This window comes from Alligator mississippiensis, chromosome 15 (assembly GCF_030867095.1).
Source record: "Alligator mississippiensis isolate rAllMis1 chromosome 15, rAllMis1, whole genome shotgun sequence".
NCBI classification, from domain to species: Eukaryota; Metazoa; Chordata; order Crocodylia; family Alligatoridae; genus Alligator; species Alligator mississippiensis.
In genome coordinates, this window is record NC_081838.1 from 796,662 (window position 1) to 814,065 (window position 17,404).

At 52.1% G+C, this 17,404-nt stretch overlaps 1 protein-coding gene across 1 annotated transcript; it reads right to left on the bottom strand.

The window, feature by feature from the left end:
- Nucleotides 1-253: 253 nt before the first annotated feature.
- TMEM160 (transmembrane protein 160) lies at nucleotides 254-5,926 on the bottom strand. Its single transcript, XM_019482952.2, has 3 exons — nucleotides 5,746-5,926; nucleotides 5,518-5,610; nucleotides 254-1,029 (listed from the first exon to the last, which is right to left on the bottom strand). The coding sequence occupies exons 1-3, from the start codon at nucleotides 5,909-5,911 to the stop codon at nucleotides 773-775; spliced, it is 516 nt and encodes a 171-aa protein (XP_019338497.2). The 5' UTR covers nucleotides 5,912-5,926; the 3' UTR covers nucleotides 254-772.
- Between the last annotated feature and the right edge of the window lie 11,478 nt (nucleotides 5,927-17,404).

A 17,404-nucleotide genomic window follows, 5' to 3' on the forward strand; every position in this document is an offset into this window, starting at 1 on the left:
GGTCCCGGTTGGGAGAACCCAGCTCCCAGGCTGTGCTTGACTGGTCAGACTTGCTCGTCAGATATGCATGGGGCAGATAATGGCGACTGGCACAGAGCCCACAGCTGGGCCTTTTCACAAGGCAACTGCAGAGAGCCCATGGTGCAATCCAGGAGCCCTTATGGATGCCAGCAGGAAAGTAGCCTGTATGACAGAATCAGGCCAGGCGCCAGGAGGAAGGCATGCGTTTCATTCAGACACAGAAAGAGAGCACTTTTGTTCGGGCGTTTTTAATACAAACCTTAACTGATCTGGATGCAAAACGGGCGCAAGAGGCAGAGGCTGCAGCCTGGACGCATGATGACAATTCAATAGCGTAAGCCACACCAGAGTAGCGACGGGAACGATCGCAGCTTGGCGTTTCTAGGGTGCATCGCCTGATTCTGGCTGGAGGAGAGCCCGGACATGCAGGGGAGAGGGGAAAACTGGATCCCAGCTGGATGGCAACAGGCACTTCCAGTCAGGAAACCAGGCCCCCACCGCTGCTCCCCTCATCTGCATTTCCCGCTAAGGGCCTAATTTCTTCTTGCCAATTCCCAAGGCCAACGTGAAGAACATTAAAACAAACACAAAGCAGCCAGCAGTCTTACACACTATGAGGCTGCCCTTTCTTCCTGGCCTCTGACACCAGCTGGATAGCGGGGCCTGGAGACAGACACTCGCGTTCAAACTCAGTCCCCAGGACGATGCGAAAGACGCTTTAACAGGGTTGTCCCAAGCGAGACCGGGGCTCTTACTTGTCGGACTTCCCATAGTCATCCTCCTTCTCCAGGTACTCGTTGCTGTCCTCGTCCTGGATGATCTCCACCTCCAGGCGCCCGATGTAGAGGCAGATGGCGCAGAGCCAGAAGAGTGCTACCAGGGTGACTGTCGCGCCATTGAAGAGGGCCACGGAGAACGAGAGCATCATGGTGCGGCGCAGAAGGACGAGGCTGGACAGGTAGGACAAGCTGCCGTAGGACACGCAGATTCCCCCCAGGATGAAGAAACCTAGGGGAAAAGCAGAGTGGAGTGCAATTGGTTCACAGGGACGTGGATGGATTAGGCCACTGGTGCTCAGGCCCTGGTTTGTCAAGCTGCGTCATCCATTAACTGCTGCTCCCCCTGCTGCCAAACTTCCATACCTGAGAGGAAGCCTGAAGGGTGGAGGAAGGGGCTTTGCATACTATGTTGTGCAGGTGTGTGGTGAGGCCAGCACATGGGCTCCATCCGTCAGTGCCTGGGTGGATCTGGGTGTGCAGGGCTGGGTGGCACGTGGCCGGATCAAGGCACGTGGGGTCAGCCAGCACACGGTGGATCCAGACACGTGGCCACATCATAGACCAACCCTAGAACTTCCTAAACCTTCAAGGCTGGAGGCTGCAAGCGAAAGCGGAACAGGGAAAAGCCCTGCTCAGACCCCGCTCACTCTCCCTTCCAGCCTCCGCGTGACACGGGAGACTGGGCAAGGCGGACCTAGGGTCTGACGCAGGAAACGGCAGTTCTTATGTTCTTAACACTGCGCCACTCATCCAGCTCACAGCACAAGCGCTCACGTCCCAGCCCCGTCACATTCCAGCAAATCTGCTAAATACCTTGTCAACACAATCTCACACTCTGAAAAAACACTGAATTCATGACAAGGACGTAAGAAAAAGAAGATCCAGCTCATAGGGCTGGAAGATTCGTAGGAGTGTTGCATGAGTAAGAGCGTTGCCAGCAGATCCAGGGCACTGATTCTTCCCCTCTATTCAGCACTGGGGAGGCCACATCTGGAGTCCCGTGTCCAATTTCTCCCTGCCCTCCCCCCTCCCACTGCAGAAAGGATGCGGACACACTGGAAAGAGTCCAGCAGAGGACAACAAAAATGGTTGGGGGGCTGGGGGACAGGACTGGTGAGGAGAGGCTGAGGGGACTGGGCTGATTGAGTCTGCAGAAAAGAAGACTGAGGGGGATTGAATAGCAGCCTTCACCTCCCTGCAGGGGGGCTGCAAAGAGGATGGAGCTGGGCTGGTCTCAGTAGGGGCAGATGACAGAACAAGGAGCAATGGGCTCAGGCTGCAGCAAGGGAAATTGAGGTTGGATATTAGGAAAAACTCTCACCAGGAGGGTGGTGAAGCACTGGAGCTGGCTCCCCAGAGAGGTGGTGGAGTCTCCATCCATAGATTCATAGATGTTAGGGTTGGAAGGGACCTCAATAGATCATTGAGTCCTACCCCCTGCATAGGCAGGAAAGAGTGCTGGGTCTAGATGACCCCAGCTAGATGCCTATCCAACCTCCTCTTGAAGACCCCCAGGGTAGGGGAGAGCACCACCTCCCTTGGGAGCCTGTTCCAGACCTGGGCCACTCGAACTGTGAAGAAGTTCTTCCTAATGTCCAGTCTAAATCTGGTCTCTGCTAGCTTGTGGCCATTGTTTCTTGTAACCCCCAGCGGCGCCTTGGTGAATAAAACCTCACCAATTCCCTTCTGTGCCCCCGTGATGAACTTATAGGCAGCCACAAGGTCGCCTCTCAACCTTCTCTGGCGGAGGCTGAAGAGGTCCAGGTGCCCCAGTCTCTCCTCGTAGGGCTTGGCCTGCAAGCTCTTCACCATTCTTGGAGGTGTAAGACCCTGCTAGACAAAGTCTTGGCTGGGATGATCTAGTTGGGGCTGGTCCTGCTTGGAGCAGGGGGCTGGACTGGATGTGACCTCTGGAGGTCCTTTCCCACCCGAATTTTCTATGATTCTACAATGCCTTCAACACTGCTCTGTAGCCCCCAGGGCTGTCCAACCGCTGACACGCATGGGGGAAGGGCCCATACCATGTGTGGCCTGGGGCAAGGAGACCACAGCTCCTGGACACACAGAAGTTGGACAGCCCTGCAGCAAGTCATGTCTGCCTACTATAAGCTGTGCCAGAAACACCGCAGGCAGCAACTACATCACAATTCGGCTGGTGTGGACCAAGCCAAGAACCATCTCCCCCCAGCACAAAATTATTAACGACAACATGATGAAACAGGAGCTGTCACAAACTTCCTTCCCCTCTGTGCAGGCTGAGGCTGCCTTGCTACATATTCAAACTAAACCTGGATATGTTTTCAAGCACACACTCTGTAGCTAGGTGGCTATTTTGTAGCTGGACGGCCATTTTTATAGCGTGATAATTACTTTGCACATGGGGCCGGTCTACATTTATTGCGCAATTCACCAGTTCATTGCAGAATTTTATGTAATGTGGAGCAGAGGCCTCCGAAACCAACATCGCGAGGGAAACACTGAAATCCCAACCTGCTTTTCTTGCAATAAGAACAGACCGTGACAATTCTGACAGAAAAGAAATACAGAGCAACAGAAGCATGAAACGCAGCCGGGCCATCCTCACCCAGAGGTCAAGATCTCTTCGTCTGAGCTCGCCAGGGCTGCAAATCCACAGCTCCACCTTGTAACATCTGAGAGGTTTATAAAACACACTGATCCACTCAGTTTTAGACGGATGCTGACACCCAGTGGTATGCCTTAAAATGCCACGCTCCACACTAGCTGTTCCTTATTTTCTTCTCTCTCCCTCTCCTCTCTCTGACAGTCACCAGCCTCTTCCTGTTCAGTTGATTTATACATCGCAGTGATTATACATCACCAAATTCGCTCTTGTTACAGGAAGAATCATGAAGCCGAAGACCAGCATGCAGCACTGACAAAGCAGCCAGCAAGGAGAGGATTTGCTCTGCAGTGATTTAGCGCCTTCCAAGCAAATCCCAAGTGCTTTGCAACACAAGCTGGCTAAACCCCTCGGACCTGGGATTTTTTATTAGCCCTGAGGAACAGGGATTGCAGGTCAGTTCAGTTCCTGCAGCTGATGGCAGGGGATTGGATGGGAGCTCCCTTCCAGCCCTACTTTTGTACGATTCTTTGACCCACCCCAGAGAGCATGGAGGACTGAAACCAGCCAACAGCAGTTAGGGCCAAAGAGTCACTGCTGGGTTTCACTGCAATCCTCCCTCATACATTTACCCCTCGGGCAGCAGCTCAGCTGCTGTACCACTTAGTGCACCCCTGCACGCTCTGGATGTCTTCTTGGCACAAGGCCGGTAAGTCCGGTCACATCTGACGTGCCCTCAGTTTCTCCCGACAGGAATTCTTGCATGCAGTCTCACAGGTGGGACGTCTGCAGACGGTGAGCTTGAGCCCCTAGCGATCTTGGATGCACAGCTCAGACCTGGGACCGTTTCTCCCACCTCACCTCCTTCCAAATGATCCACATTAAACATCATAGTAACCTATTAAGCAACATGTTAAACTCTGGCTCAGCAGGGATGAAGGCAATTGAAATCTGCCTCTTGGGCCTCTCCTGCCTGTGACATATATTACACAATGACCTGGTTCACTGCGCAGTAAGTGTAGACCGGCTTCACATGCAGAGCGATTATCAAGCCCTAAAAATGGCTGTCCAGCTATAAAGACAGGCAACCAGCTACAAAACCTAGTGCTTGAAAACATGCACAAGCTCTTTGGGTAAACCCGATATCTTTTATTAGACCAACTCAAATAGTTGGAAAAATTCTTCTTTACAAGCTTTTGGATACAAACACTGAGGAAACGATGCTTCCCAAAAGCTTGCAAAGAAGAATTTTCCCGCCTATTTGAGTTGGTCTAATAAAAGATATCGAATTTACCGCAACAAGCCTTGTCGGCCTGCGTCCTGCAACGTACACCCCTGGAAACGTGTCACAACTTCATTGCTGGTTTCTATCCAGGTCTCATTTGGATGTGTGGCAGGACGTTACAAACACACTGGACACGTCACCCTCTCCCTGACCGGGTTTCTGGGGCTCTACCGTCTAGACAGCTACACCTCTTCTTCCGAGGCGTGGGGGGAAGAGCAGTACGCTTACACACACTGCATTTCAAGGTCTTTGGGGGCAAAAACAGCTGTTTGTTACCGTGACCCATGTGCTACTGACTTCCTGACGTCTTAACCTGCTCCAGCGGAGCAAAAACTGTACCGCCAACTACGTCAAAATCTGCCAAGCTCCGGTCGATCGTCACACGCGCGCCCTGCCTCGTCCGACACCTCTGCCGCGACCGTTTTGGAGTGTCACACTGGGCGTGACTGCCATTTTACAGAACTGCACGCTGGAAATCGAACATCTGCGATCGTCACACGAGCACACGTTCGATCGTCACCACTCACAGACCGTTTCACAGGACGCTTCGTTATAACTCCATGTGACGTTGATATCCGCTTAGGGGATTTTACGTCGCCGTTACGGGGGGGTGGCCGCCGAGCTACAAAGCCACTTTGCTCCCAAGAGCTTTGTGGAAAAGGCTATTGCATTCGGAAGCGGCTCGAAATATGTCATGAAAGAATCGTCCGAAGCAGGGTCAGCCTGAGCAGCACTCAGTCGCAGGCTGCCTTTCTGCTCCCCCAGCCTGAGCCTCGACTCGCCCCCGTAATAATGCCAGCGCTGCAGCCTCCGGTCCCTGCCCCCCGACCGACCGACCGGCCCGGACTTACCGTAAGCCGCCTCTCGGCCCACGTCGCTCTGCACGTAGGAAATGACCCCCACGCCGGTCGCCAGCAGCCCGTTGCGGAACCAGGAGAGGAAACCTGAGGAGGGCACGGGGAGGAGTTGGAGCTGGACCTTCCCGCCCCCGCCCCCGCCCCACGCACCCCTCCCCCACCCGTGACCCCCACAGCTCCGCCCCCTCCCAAAGGGGGGGGCCCTGGGACCCCCGCGCTGACCCGTCTCGTGCGCCTTCCGCAGCAGCCACGCGTCCGCCTTGTCGAGCTCGGACACGGGCGGCGGCGCGGGGGGGCCGCGGCCCGAGCTGTAGCGGAGCCCCCGGGGGGGCCGGCGCCCGGCCGCGCCCCGCAGCAGCGCCCCGGCGGCCCGGCCCCACCAGCCCATGGCGGCCTCTGCCCGCCGACACCACCGCCTCCGGCCCGCCCGGCCGCGGCCGCACCCATTGGCTGCCCGCGCCGTCACTCGTCCAGACCCCGCCTCTCTCCGCAGCCGATAGGCCGCCGCGAGGGACCAGACTCGCCTCTTGGGAGGTGACGCGCATTCCCATAGGCTGCTTGCTGTGTCAGTGAAAAGAGTTCCTACCCACTCCCGGAAGGAGCAGAGCGCTGCGAGGGGATTGGCTCGCAGCTGTCAGTTGGGGGGGCGGGGAACGACTTCCTTTGGCTGACAGGCCGAGCACCCTATGGGCGTACGCGTTGCTTCAAAGAAGGCGGGTCTTTATCCGCGCCGTGCCCTATCCCCGAGAAGAAGAGGCCCTCTCCGATACACTGCTGCAGAGGAAAAGCCCGGCGTCTTGTGAAGCAGGCTGCTCGTTCTGTCAGTCAAAGCAAGTCCCACCCACCCCCGGAAAGAGCGGTGTGCTGCAAGCTGATTGGCTCACCTCTGTGTGTGTGTGTGTGTGTGTGTGTGTGTGGGGGGGGGGGGGAAACAGAAAGGAATGCTGGGAGTTGTAGTCTCCCCCTCAGGAAAAAAGGCTCACCTCCTCTGAGGCGACCCGTACGCCCATAGGCTATTCGTCCTGTCAATCAAGCGAGGCCCCCCCCACTCAGGCAGAGCGCTGCAAGAGGATTGGCTCACTGATGAGGGGGAGCAGAAAGGCATGCTGGGAGTTGTATTCCGCCGGGTCCCCTGCCCCAGCCGCGTGTCCACACCTCCCACAGGAGCCTTCGAGGACCGAGCCCGCGCCCTTGCCCGTGGACGGCCATTGTTATCATCATCATCATCGTTACTGCACCGTTGGGGTCGCGGGCCTCGATCACCCCAAAACCCCCAAATATCCTTCGCCGAGACCAGCCTCCCTGGGGCCTCCTCACCCTCACGAGGGTGCGAGGGCCCTGAGCGTCAGAACTGACCCAGCGTGCATACATTCCTGTCATGTCTGAATGAAAACATCCATATTTAGGGTCGTTTCCTCTCATCCCCACGATGGACCGGCTGATTCTTACGGGACTTGATACTGCGCCGCGTTACTTTTGCTGGTTGGAGGCCCCTCCGACTGCGAGGCCCCAAACCGCCGGTTAAGCAGCTTAAGCCTCAATCCGGCGCTAATCCCGAGGCTCCTGGACCAGCCGCGAACGAACAGCAGCGCGCTGGAGACGAGGACGGACGGACGGCGCTCGGAGCTGTTCATCCAGCCGCGGGCAGGGCAGGGCGTTTTCGGGGGGGATCCAGGGTCTTCGACACCTCCACGGATGGAGACCCCACCGCCTCTCCGGGTAGCCGGTTCCCGCGCTTCACCACCTTCCACGTGAGAGAGTTTTCCTAATATCCAACCTCAACTTGCCTTGCTGCAGCCTGCGCCCATTGCTCCTTGTCCTGTCATCATCCCCACTGAGACCAGCCCAGCTCCACGGGATTTGGGACTCCCCTTCCCTTGGGTCTTGTTTAAACCCCCTTCCCTCGGTCCCGGTGGGGGGGGGCGATGCCTCTCACCGCATGCCAGGACATTCGGCGAGCCTGGATTATCCTCGGAAAACCTATTGTACAGCAGTAGAATTCGCACTCAGCTCTTTGGTGTCTGGGAGCCGCACGGTTTCCGCTGTACCCGCCTGCTTCCGGACGCCCTCGTCCAGGCCGCTCCTTTGCTGGGCGGCAGGTCGTAATTCAGAAGTCCGGGGCGGTCTGCAGCTGGGACCCCGGTCCTCGTGCAGGTCTGGGGCTCTCGTATGCCCTCAGACCTCGGGGATGACGCCAGCGGCAGGGGTCGCACCTCGGTGGCTGGGAGGTTTGCTGACGGGCTCCCAGCTGCAGGGGAGACCTTGCCGCACGTGCCAATTAAATAGCGACCGGCTATGAAGTTAGTGCAGATTTTCGAGGTCTAGCCTTCTAGCTGGCTGGAGCTTTTTATCCCGCTTTAACTAAACTTTTTAGGTGTCGCTCAAGGTCATTGTGCAATTAACCCATTGATTGCACGACTCTTGGAACACGTATTGGTGGCCGGAGTCGCTTGGGACAGAAGAATTGTGCTAGTATTTTTTCGTTGTCAAAAACCAAGTGAAAGGTAAGGGCTGGTGTTTTCTGATGGGTCTAAGAGCAGGGCTTTGAGTCCGCAAACTTGGAAAACCACTGGCCTTGCTTAATACTGGTGGCCCTTCAATCCCTCCTCGCTCTTATCCTCTCTTGGGTAACTAATCCCTGTTCTTCCAGCCTGTCCTCCTATGCCCCCTGATCCGCTTCAACAGATGAGGGGAAGGCAAATGCCTTCTGAATGTGCGTGTCCTGGAGAACAAACATGCCATCTCTCCACCCTTGGCTCTTATTCTGCGGTATCTGATGAAGTGAGCCTCAGCTCACAACTGCTTCTGCTATATATCTCTATCTCTATCTTTACTTTGGTTAGTCTGTAAGGTGCAACCAACTGTGCCTTTGGCTTGACTTCAGACAAACACAGCGAACTACGTCTCTCTGTTCTGAAGGCCAGTGCAGAAACTGTTTGCATAGCACTTGTAGGAGACTCTTCTGGTCAGGATAACCAAAGTTTTACCTCCTGTATGTGACAGGGCTGCCAACTCTCCAGGATTGCCCTGGAGTCTCCAGGCACTAGATATACATCTCCAGGAGATGCTGAGAGTCACCCAGGAGATAAATGATAGGGCATTCATAAAAATAAATATGAAAAGTTGAATCTAATTTTGTACAGTAGTCCCGTGGGTGTTTAAAATGTAATAGTCATATGCATTTTAGAGCCCAGTAGAGCAGTCATTAATGACACTGTCATGCCACAAAACCTCCCCGAATAGATTCAAACAGGATGGGCAACCCTAGCACTTGAGGCAGACAGGTTGGCCCTAGTTCTCTCACACATGCTTGTTTTATCCCAGCAGGGGCTGCCAAGGGGAGTTTTTCCTTATTGTCCATGCTGGCAAAGGAGGAACAGGCCTGACTGTGCAAACTGCTCCTCTCCTGCAAACAGGGTTTCACTTTTCCATTTGACTAGTCAGCAGGGCAACATTCACAGTCCTCGAGCGCTTCTTAGGTGCTTGCTGAAAAGGTGGTATGCTCTGACCCAGCACATGGCAGAAGAGCTGTTCCTTTTTCACTCCTTTGCTGTTTGACTCCTTGTTTTGTATTAGTTGTGCACAAGAGAGCAGCGAAGCTTAAACTTTGAGCTTTTGCTGTTGCTCTGCAGGCTTGGTGGGCTAGTTCCTCTCTGTTTCCAAGTGCTTTCCCCTACTTCCAGATCCATTCTTGTAAAACAGTAACCTGGACCTCATTACGAGCAGCTGGAAAGACACGAGTTGATGTAGAAACCACTGACCAGAAGAAGGGGTGAGAACAGAAGACCTAGTGTCAGGAAACTCTCATAGGAAGGAAGGAAGACAAAGGAGAGAGAATTGGCAGCAGGGAAGGAGGGCAGCAGCTGGAAAAGAAAGCAGAGCAGCAAAACACAGGATTGCCCTGGAGTCTCCAGGAATTAGATAGAAATCTCCAGGACATCCTGACAGTCACCCAGAAGATAAATGCTAGGGCATTCATTAAAATAAATATCAAATGTTGAATCCAATTTATACAGTAGTCCAATGGGATAGACTCCCCACCACTATGCCCAGTGCTGTGATTTAAAAAGGGAATTGCACCCAAAACTAGTTGTCTTAGTAGCTCAGATCGATATTAGAATCCTAGAAAATGAGGGTTGAAGGGACCTCAGGAGGTCACATCTAGTTCAACCCCTGCTCCAAGCAGGACCAGCCCCAACTCCATCATTCCAGCCAAGGCTTTGTCTACCAGGTCTTAAATACCTCCAAGGATGGCGACTCCACCACCTCTCTGGGTCACCTGTTCTAGTGTTTCACCACCCTCCTCCTGAGAGAGCTTTTTTTTAATATCCAGTCTCAGCATCCATTGCTACATCTTGAGCCGATTGCTCCTTGTCCTGTCGTCTGCCCCCACTGAGACCAGTCCAGCTCCATCCTCTTTGCAGCCCCCCTGCAGGGAGGTGAAGGCTGCTATCAAATCTCCCCTCACTCTTCTCTTCTACAGACTCAATTAGCCCAGTTCCCTTAGCTTCTCCCCAGAAGTCACACTGTATTTATAATTATATATTCCATCAGCAGGAAAGGGCTGGCTACATAGCTGTAGGGAATGGTTGCTCAGATTTCTGTAGAGGTTTGCTGTTCATTCTACACACAAAAAAAAGAGCCCACTACACTGAAAAGAAGACTAGGTTTGCAAACGTTATGTTTAAAAATAGGCCTTGTATCTGAGAAAAGAAAAATGCATGTAAAACCATGCTGTCCAAACAGGCAAACACAAGCACAGACTCTTCATCTCTGGAGGTTTTTAACACCCAGGTAGACAAAGCTCTGGTTGGGATGATGAAGTTGGGGCTGGTCCTGCTTGGAGCAGGGGGTTGGCCTAGATGTAACCTCCCGAGGTCCATTCCCTCCCTACTTGTATGTGATTCTGTGATTCCTTATTTCTGCATGCCACACACTCAAATGAAACCTGGATAGAAACCAGCCGTAGAGTTGGTACGCATGTTCAAGCACTACCTCTGTAGCTGGTTGGCTCTTTTTGTAGCTGGATGGATATTTTTATGGCAACATACTTTGCATGTGCAGCCGGTGTAAATTTATTGCATGATTCACCAGTGAATCGCATAATCGATGCAACGTGTGGCAGGGGACTGTACGGCCATCTTGTTGGATTTTGTGCTGGGGCTGGCAAGAGCTCGCAGGTTCTCTAAGGAAGGATCAGACCGAAACTCCACGGGTAGGCTAGCATTTGGGACAGGAAGCGCACTGCCTGCCCACCTCAGACACCTTCCCCATGGCTGGGATTTTAGTTGTGCACGTACTCGATTATGTAACATAAAATAAAGGGAAGGGGCCTTTAAAAAAAAAGTACAACACATCATTGTTCTTGAAAAGGGCATTTATACAAGGCACAATAATGACAGGGAGGTAACAAAAAGGAGTAAAATCAGGCAAAATACAGTCAACTGTGAATTCAAGCTTGGATAATTAAGACATAACAAAAGCTTTCCAAAGCATTGCTGGGCAGGTGAGCAAGTCTGAGGACCTTGTCCTTTCAATGCCTAGTAAGGTTGGGAGAGATTAATAGTGACATTGTTTGGTCCTGCACACTGTATCTTTGGGCAGGTGATTTGGCTGACATAGCATACGAAGGGACTAGTTAAGTCTTTCCAAGGTCACGTCTAGTCCAGTCACATATGTTTTGCCTCTTGTTGTGGAATTTGCTGCTTGGGGTCCAAGCCCCGAAACCTCAGGTCCACGACACAGACAGTCCCATGGAGGCCTCCTGGTTTTGCCTGGGCTCCGAGTTGTCACTGCCGTGCGCAGCACCCGCAGGAGCACAGTGATGTTGGGTGTCCCCAGGCCAGCTGCTTCTTCGAGATGTCAGACGCCAACGGTGCTGGAGCCCATCAAAGAAAAACATCCCAAGAAAACACTGTGATCAGCCATCAAAATGCAGGACCTGGTCCGTTCTGCCCTTGTAATTGGAGTCATAAAGAGCAGTAACGAGAATCGTGGCCACGAAGGAAAGGAGAAGGCGGAGGGGGCTCTTCCTGGGATCTCCCGAGCAGATATTAACAACCGTCCAGCAGCAGGATGATGGCCACCTTGGCCCCCTGCTTTCCCGGTGGCAGGTTCGGATGTGATGTTAGGTGTCGTGTCAGGGTTGATGGTAGTTTTTGAAGAAGGTCGATGCTGGATTTGTCTGGGCTGGTCTGTACGGGCTGATGCTGCCTCAGGCAGGGGTTGGACTGGATGTGAGCTCTGGGGTCCCTGCTCGCCTGACTTCTCGTTGATTCTGTGATTATTCACATGCAATAATTTCAGAAAGGACTATCATTCAGCAATTAGGCTCTACAGCCAAAGTAGCACACACGCAATGAGCTAATGCCTCACCCAGCACAAATCTCTTATCTAGCAAGACAGACCGACACCCGTGCATCTATGACAGAGGTCTACAACACCATGAAGGCCGTGCACCAAATGAACAGGGAGCTGTTGTTCACCCTGTCCCAGACTACTCGACTGAGGCGACAACCGATGAATTACAAAGGTTTAAAACTAACAACAGAAAGGACTTTTCTCTTGTACACAACACACCGTTAAGGTGTGGAATTCAGCACCCCAGGAGGTGGTGGAGGCAGAGAGCATAGCCGGGGTCAGAAATGGACTGGAGACATTCGTGGATCTCTTAGTGGCTCTGATTGGAAAGGTTGGAGATGTTTCCTTTGGCATTTCCATCCTCCTTCTGGATGGCAGCATTTCCATCCTCCTCCTCCTGGATGGAAGCATTTCCATCCTCATTTTGGATGGAAATCTTAAAATCAGGAGGGGCATTTTTTCTTAGTACTTGTATCAGCTCCAGTTTTCTCTTTAAAGAGTGGTCCAAGCTGACGATATTTTTATGTGCTGCAATATCTTTGACTTGAAATGGGTGTGTGAGTAGGAACACTCTGAAAATGTCTGGGTCACCGTCGAGTTCCAGAAGATTTTTTATGTCGTTTGTAATCATGTTCAGTTGCTCTTCATTGTCCATGAAAACTTTCAGTAAGAATTGTTCCATATAGTCCAACTTTTCCTTCTCTGCTTCTTCTTTCTTGTTTGTTTTTTCCATTTTGCACTTTTCCAGCTTGAGATCTATGCTCTGTAATTCATCCTCTGCACACTGCAGAACCCAGCTCAGCCGGCAAGGCCAGGAGTTAGCGAGAACGACCCAATCTCTCACAGCGTCATATTGTCGCATGCTCCTGTCTATTCTCTCCTTGGCTAGCAGCTCAATGGTTATTGTATCGAGTATTCTCTTCAACTGGATCTTATTACCAGGGAGGCTTTTTCCATCACCACGTATGTTTTCAAGGCAGTTACAAACGTTGATCTTTATCTGTGCAACATCCCCTGTATTCTCAACAACATGCTGCTTTTTATTGTCATCTTTTCCGTACGCATATTCCCTGAGGATGTGAAATTTGGTATTGGTGCTCATCTGAGGCACTGAGAAAGGCAAATTTATGATTCGGTTCAGGTATTCGTAACCGTTGTTGAACATATTACTGGACTTTTCTATACACTCCACCATGATTTTCGGGTCAACGGCCAGGATGGAGATGAAGGGGACTTCTTTGTCTGAGAGGAGGATGTTGACTGCGTCCAGAACTCCGACCACCTTGTCCGGGGTGCAGATGTCCAAGTCGTTAATCAGCAGCACCAACCGAATGTTCCTTTGCTGAGAGAATGACTTAAACTGCAGGAAATTGGTCAAGACCTCAACTTCGGTTTTAACACAGTGCATGAAACCCAGTTGGTCGCTCATATTTGTCCTGTTCATTTTCTTCTCAAGACTTCTTTTCAGGGAAAAAAAGCAATTGCTAAGTACAGGCAAGATAGATATGAAGGTCCCAGTTAAGATACTGCCTAACAGTCCATAGAACCCATACGGTCTGAAGAAAACAGCACACACAACAAGGCCTATCACCAACAAGGGCAGAAGATAAACAAAAAAAAACATGACGTTACACCACCTTGTCCAAAGCCATTGGTTTTTCTCATCTGTTCTATTTTTTGCTTTTTCCCTACAGGCCCTGAAGATGCTCAGAGGCAGCCTGTATTTGCTTTCAATGGTGTCGCAGAGTGCGGTGATCATCCCGGCCCAGGTGTGGTCGCAGCCTATGTACTCCCATGCGCTGAAATCTATAAAGATGTACTGAGTGTGCTGATATTGCTTTTCCTTCTGAACTGGTTGGCTGGTCATTATGTGACGGACAAGGCAAAGCCATGTCCACAGACGTCGTAAGCAGTTGGCTCTCTGCTTATTTCCACCTGTCTTTTGCGCTTTGAAATGCAGGTGATCTGCAGGGAAAGAAAAGGGGAAGAACAGATAATTGACAGCGCCTTCATTACCCTCACACGGAGACTCAGTGGATTTTAGCCACTGTCTATGGACAAGGAAAGGATGGAGAACTAGAAGCAGGTTTCTAGAATCAGGTAGCGTGCTCAGCCCCTCTTCTTATTTGGCCCAGTAAAGTATTACTTGTCTGCTCTAGTTCCCTTTGGCTAAAGGATCCTGTAGCAGGCTGGCTGGTGCTACAGGCCAGCTGCAGGCAGCCACACAACTGATTGTGGGCCTGCCTAGGAGAACTGGACCAGCTGCAGAGGATAGTCAGCAGGTCCACAAGAAACTAAAAGGTTCCTGGGAAAAGGAGTTGGAGAGAGAGACTGCCAGGGGGAGACAGCCAGAAGGACAGAAGGCTGCGAGACAAAACAGGCTAGTGGTGACAAAACCAAGCCAGGCCAGCTCAGGGCGTCTGGGAAGAGATCTGGGTGCTGCAAGGCTGGAAGCTGCAGCTCTGCACCAGGGAACTCATGCTGGAGGGAGAGAAGGAAGACGGCGGTGCTGAGCAGGTAGCAGGGAGCCGTAGTCACCATCTCAGGGCCTGGGAAGAGGCCGTAGGGCTGTGAGTTAACCCTGTATGGACAACAGTACATTTGGGTTAGGCAGGACTGAGGTATGTTCTGGTGTCCCTGAGAGGAAAGTGTGCCCAGGAAATCATGGACTGAGCTGAAGGGTAAAGATGGAGTGAGCTAAGCCACACCCTGAATCCGCTATAGTCTGCAACATGGCAGAAGGGAGGATAGTTTGAACATGAAGAACATTCAAAAGGAGAGAGGATCGTTCACACCTGTGGAGTAGAGAGATTAGCAGGAATCAGGGAGATGATAATGAGCCATGAAGTCAAGTGACTCCCTCCCTGCTGCCTGGATAGAAATGCCACTGCCCCTCCAGGCCTTTGGGCTTAAAATTTGGGCGGAGCAGGAATCCAAGGGGGTGCGACTGCAGCACTGCCCCTCCCCGGATCCACCTTGGGCAGTAAAATCATGTCCTCCTTGCAGGGGTCACATAGGGCCTGCTGCTTTGTGGAGAGAGGGGACGCTACAGGAGAGGCTTCCTTCATTTCCCCGCTGCCACCTGCCACCTCAGCTTTGTACCATTCAGGTCCCTGCTTTGAGATCACATCCTGTTGTCTTCAGTGATTCTCACCTTTGATGATCTCTAGGAGCTCCTTTTTACCATGTCCCCACTGGGCATATAATCCCACCATCACTGGTGGTGGGGAGTAGTGGAGGACCTCAGCCAGGGCTCGGCAGTATTCATGCTCAAGGAACAAACCTATGTGAATAGAGATCATAGAGAAGTCAGACCTCCAGAGGTGCCATCTAGTCCAACCCCTGCCTGAGGCAGGATCAGCCTTGTCGAAACCACAGTCAGCCCTGACAGCACAACACATCGCACCTGCCCCTGCCCCAGAGAAAGCAAAGGGACCACGACAGCCAATATCCCACTGCTGTAAAAGGGTGTTAAATACACTTGAGACATCCCGGATAGAGGCTGTGCCCCCCACTACAGCTGAAAGCAAACCCCACCTTGAGTCTGTACCAATCTGACTAGGGGGGAAATCTCTTCCTGACCCCAAATACAGTGTCAGTTTGACCTGGAGCAGGGGCCAGACCCTGCAGCCAGGACCCTGCGGGGTTGGTGCCACCAGGAGCATTGGTGCAGACCTTTCTCCATCCCCAGCCTGGGCTGCAGCAGCACCCAGCACCTCTTAGGGAGGCTTAAAACCCTCTGACACAAGGAGCAGAAAGGGCCGGGGGGGGGGCAAAGGCAATAAAGACAAAGGAAAAGCAAAGTCAGACTCTGGGAAAACCAAGAACTTCCCATGTCGGAGCATTCTCCCAGGCGGGGAATTCTTCCCCAGGACTCGGTGGCTGGGCTGAGGCCGTGCAGCAGTGCTTCTGCAACACGAAGCGGCCTTTGTGGACAAGAGAATCCAGCCCAGTCTTCCCACAGGACACAGCCCTGTCTCCAGCCACCCTGAACCCCCTGACTAGGATCCTCCCTGGGACCAGTTCAGAGCTCAGTCAAAAATAACATAACCTGATATGATGTGCTGGGCTTCAGCCAGCCTCCTTTTCATCCGCCCTGCCTCATGCCCACTTTGGCTAGGAACAGACGTTGCTTTTGTCCCAGGACAAGTTGGGCCTGTATCTGTCCTGGAACAGAAACGTCCTGGGATTGGCCTGTGTACACATTGCTCTGCTAATCAGAGCAGCTGCTGAATGTGCTGCCTTTTTCTGGCGATTAAATCCATCATGATGCCATCCTGAGATAACCACTCAAAAGCACTTTGCAATGTGCTGGGAGAAACTGGTTGTACTTTTTACCCTGGGACCCTTTCTAGGATTGATCCTGGGACAGCAAACGTGGATGTCCAAACGATTGTACTTTGTCTTGGGATTAAACAGTTCATCCCAAAATAATTGCAACCTCTGCTTTTTGCCTTTGTGATATCAATCTTATATCATGTTACCCATGAGCTCTGAGCCCGACCCCCAGTTATTCGGTATAATGGCTAGACACCACACAAACACAACGAGCATCCTATGCTAGTCCTTCTCAGTTTTTACTTTTAAGGAGCTCACAAATGGATTCTTCTGTGAAATCAGAGCTCTACAAACCTTTCTTCTCCTCAGTGTCTACATCCACAAGGCTTTGGCCTTCTTCGTGCTGGGAACTGCCAGAGGTCATTTCTTCAGAGCTCCCGGACTGACGTTCACCAACTGCTGAGCTGCACGAGAGAAACAAACACAGCACCGAGGAGTTACAGAAAAAGGAAGGACGGCATTTGGCCTGTTTGAAGGAAGTCTCCTCGGCTGCTCTGGTAAAGTCCACATCGCTTCAACGAAAATATTCATCATCTTGGCATGAACTCAGACAACAGTGCAATCGTCTGAGGGTTTGAGGCTAGGTGCCTCATTCCAGCTCACAGCGGGCCACGCAGAATACAAGCAATATATAAGAACGCTGATCTTACAAAAAAAGCTATGAATTCCCACTGAGACTGCTCAACACCTCTGGACACCCGGCCTGGTGTCATGTCTAGACTGCACTTGAACACCATCCTTCAGATGGCTAAGGTGGATACCTGAAATAGTCACATGCTACACTCACATTTCCCCCCCTACAATTAGGCCAATTTGGGGTTACTTTCATACATCCAGGATCTTGGGAGTCTAGCTACTCATGTCAAGCAGCTGCAATGCACTAAGGGGCGGGGGGATTTTCACTCTACTGAGCATTTTTGGGTATGTTCAAGAGTGAGTTGGAAAGACACTTGGGGTGGCACTGAGCAGGGTGCTGTACTAGATAAGACCTCATGCATTCCCTTCCAACCTGACTTCCCCAGCATCCTATGGAGGGTTGAAGGAAGGTCGTAAACTGGGAAAGAGGGGTGTGAACAGAAGCCCTTAGAAGACGAGAAGAGCAGCAGAGTGAGCAATCTAGGTAGTAGCAGAGCAAGACTATTCAAGAGGGGGGTAGTTAATACCTGTGAAATGCAGGGAGAGC

What these genes read in the sequence shown, in the direction of transcription:
- TMEM160 (XM_019482952.2), bottom strand. Translation starts at nt 5,911, where the DNA reads ATGGGCTGGTGGGGCCGGGCCGCCGGGGCGCTGCTGCGGGGCGCGGCC. An exon ending in GCGGAAGGCGCACGAGACGG is followed by an intron (nt 5,611 to 5,745) that starts GTCAGCGCGGGG and finishes TGCCCTCCTCAG; the next exon opens with GTTTCCTCTCCTGGTTCCGC. An exon ending in GGGCCGAGAGGCGGCTTACG is followed by an intron (nt 1,030 to 5,517) that starts GTAAGTCCGGGC and finishes CTTTTCCCCTAG; the next exon opens with GTTTCTTCATCCTGGGGGGA.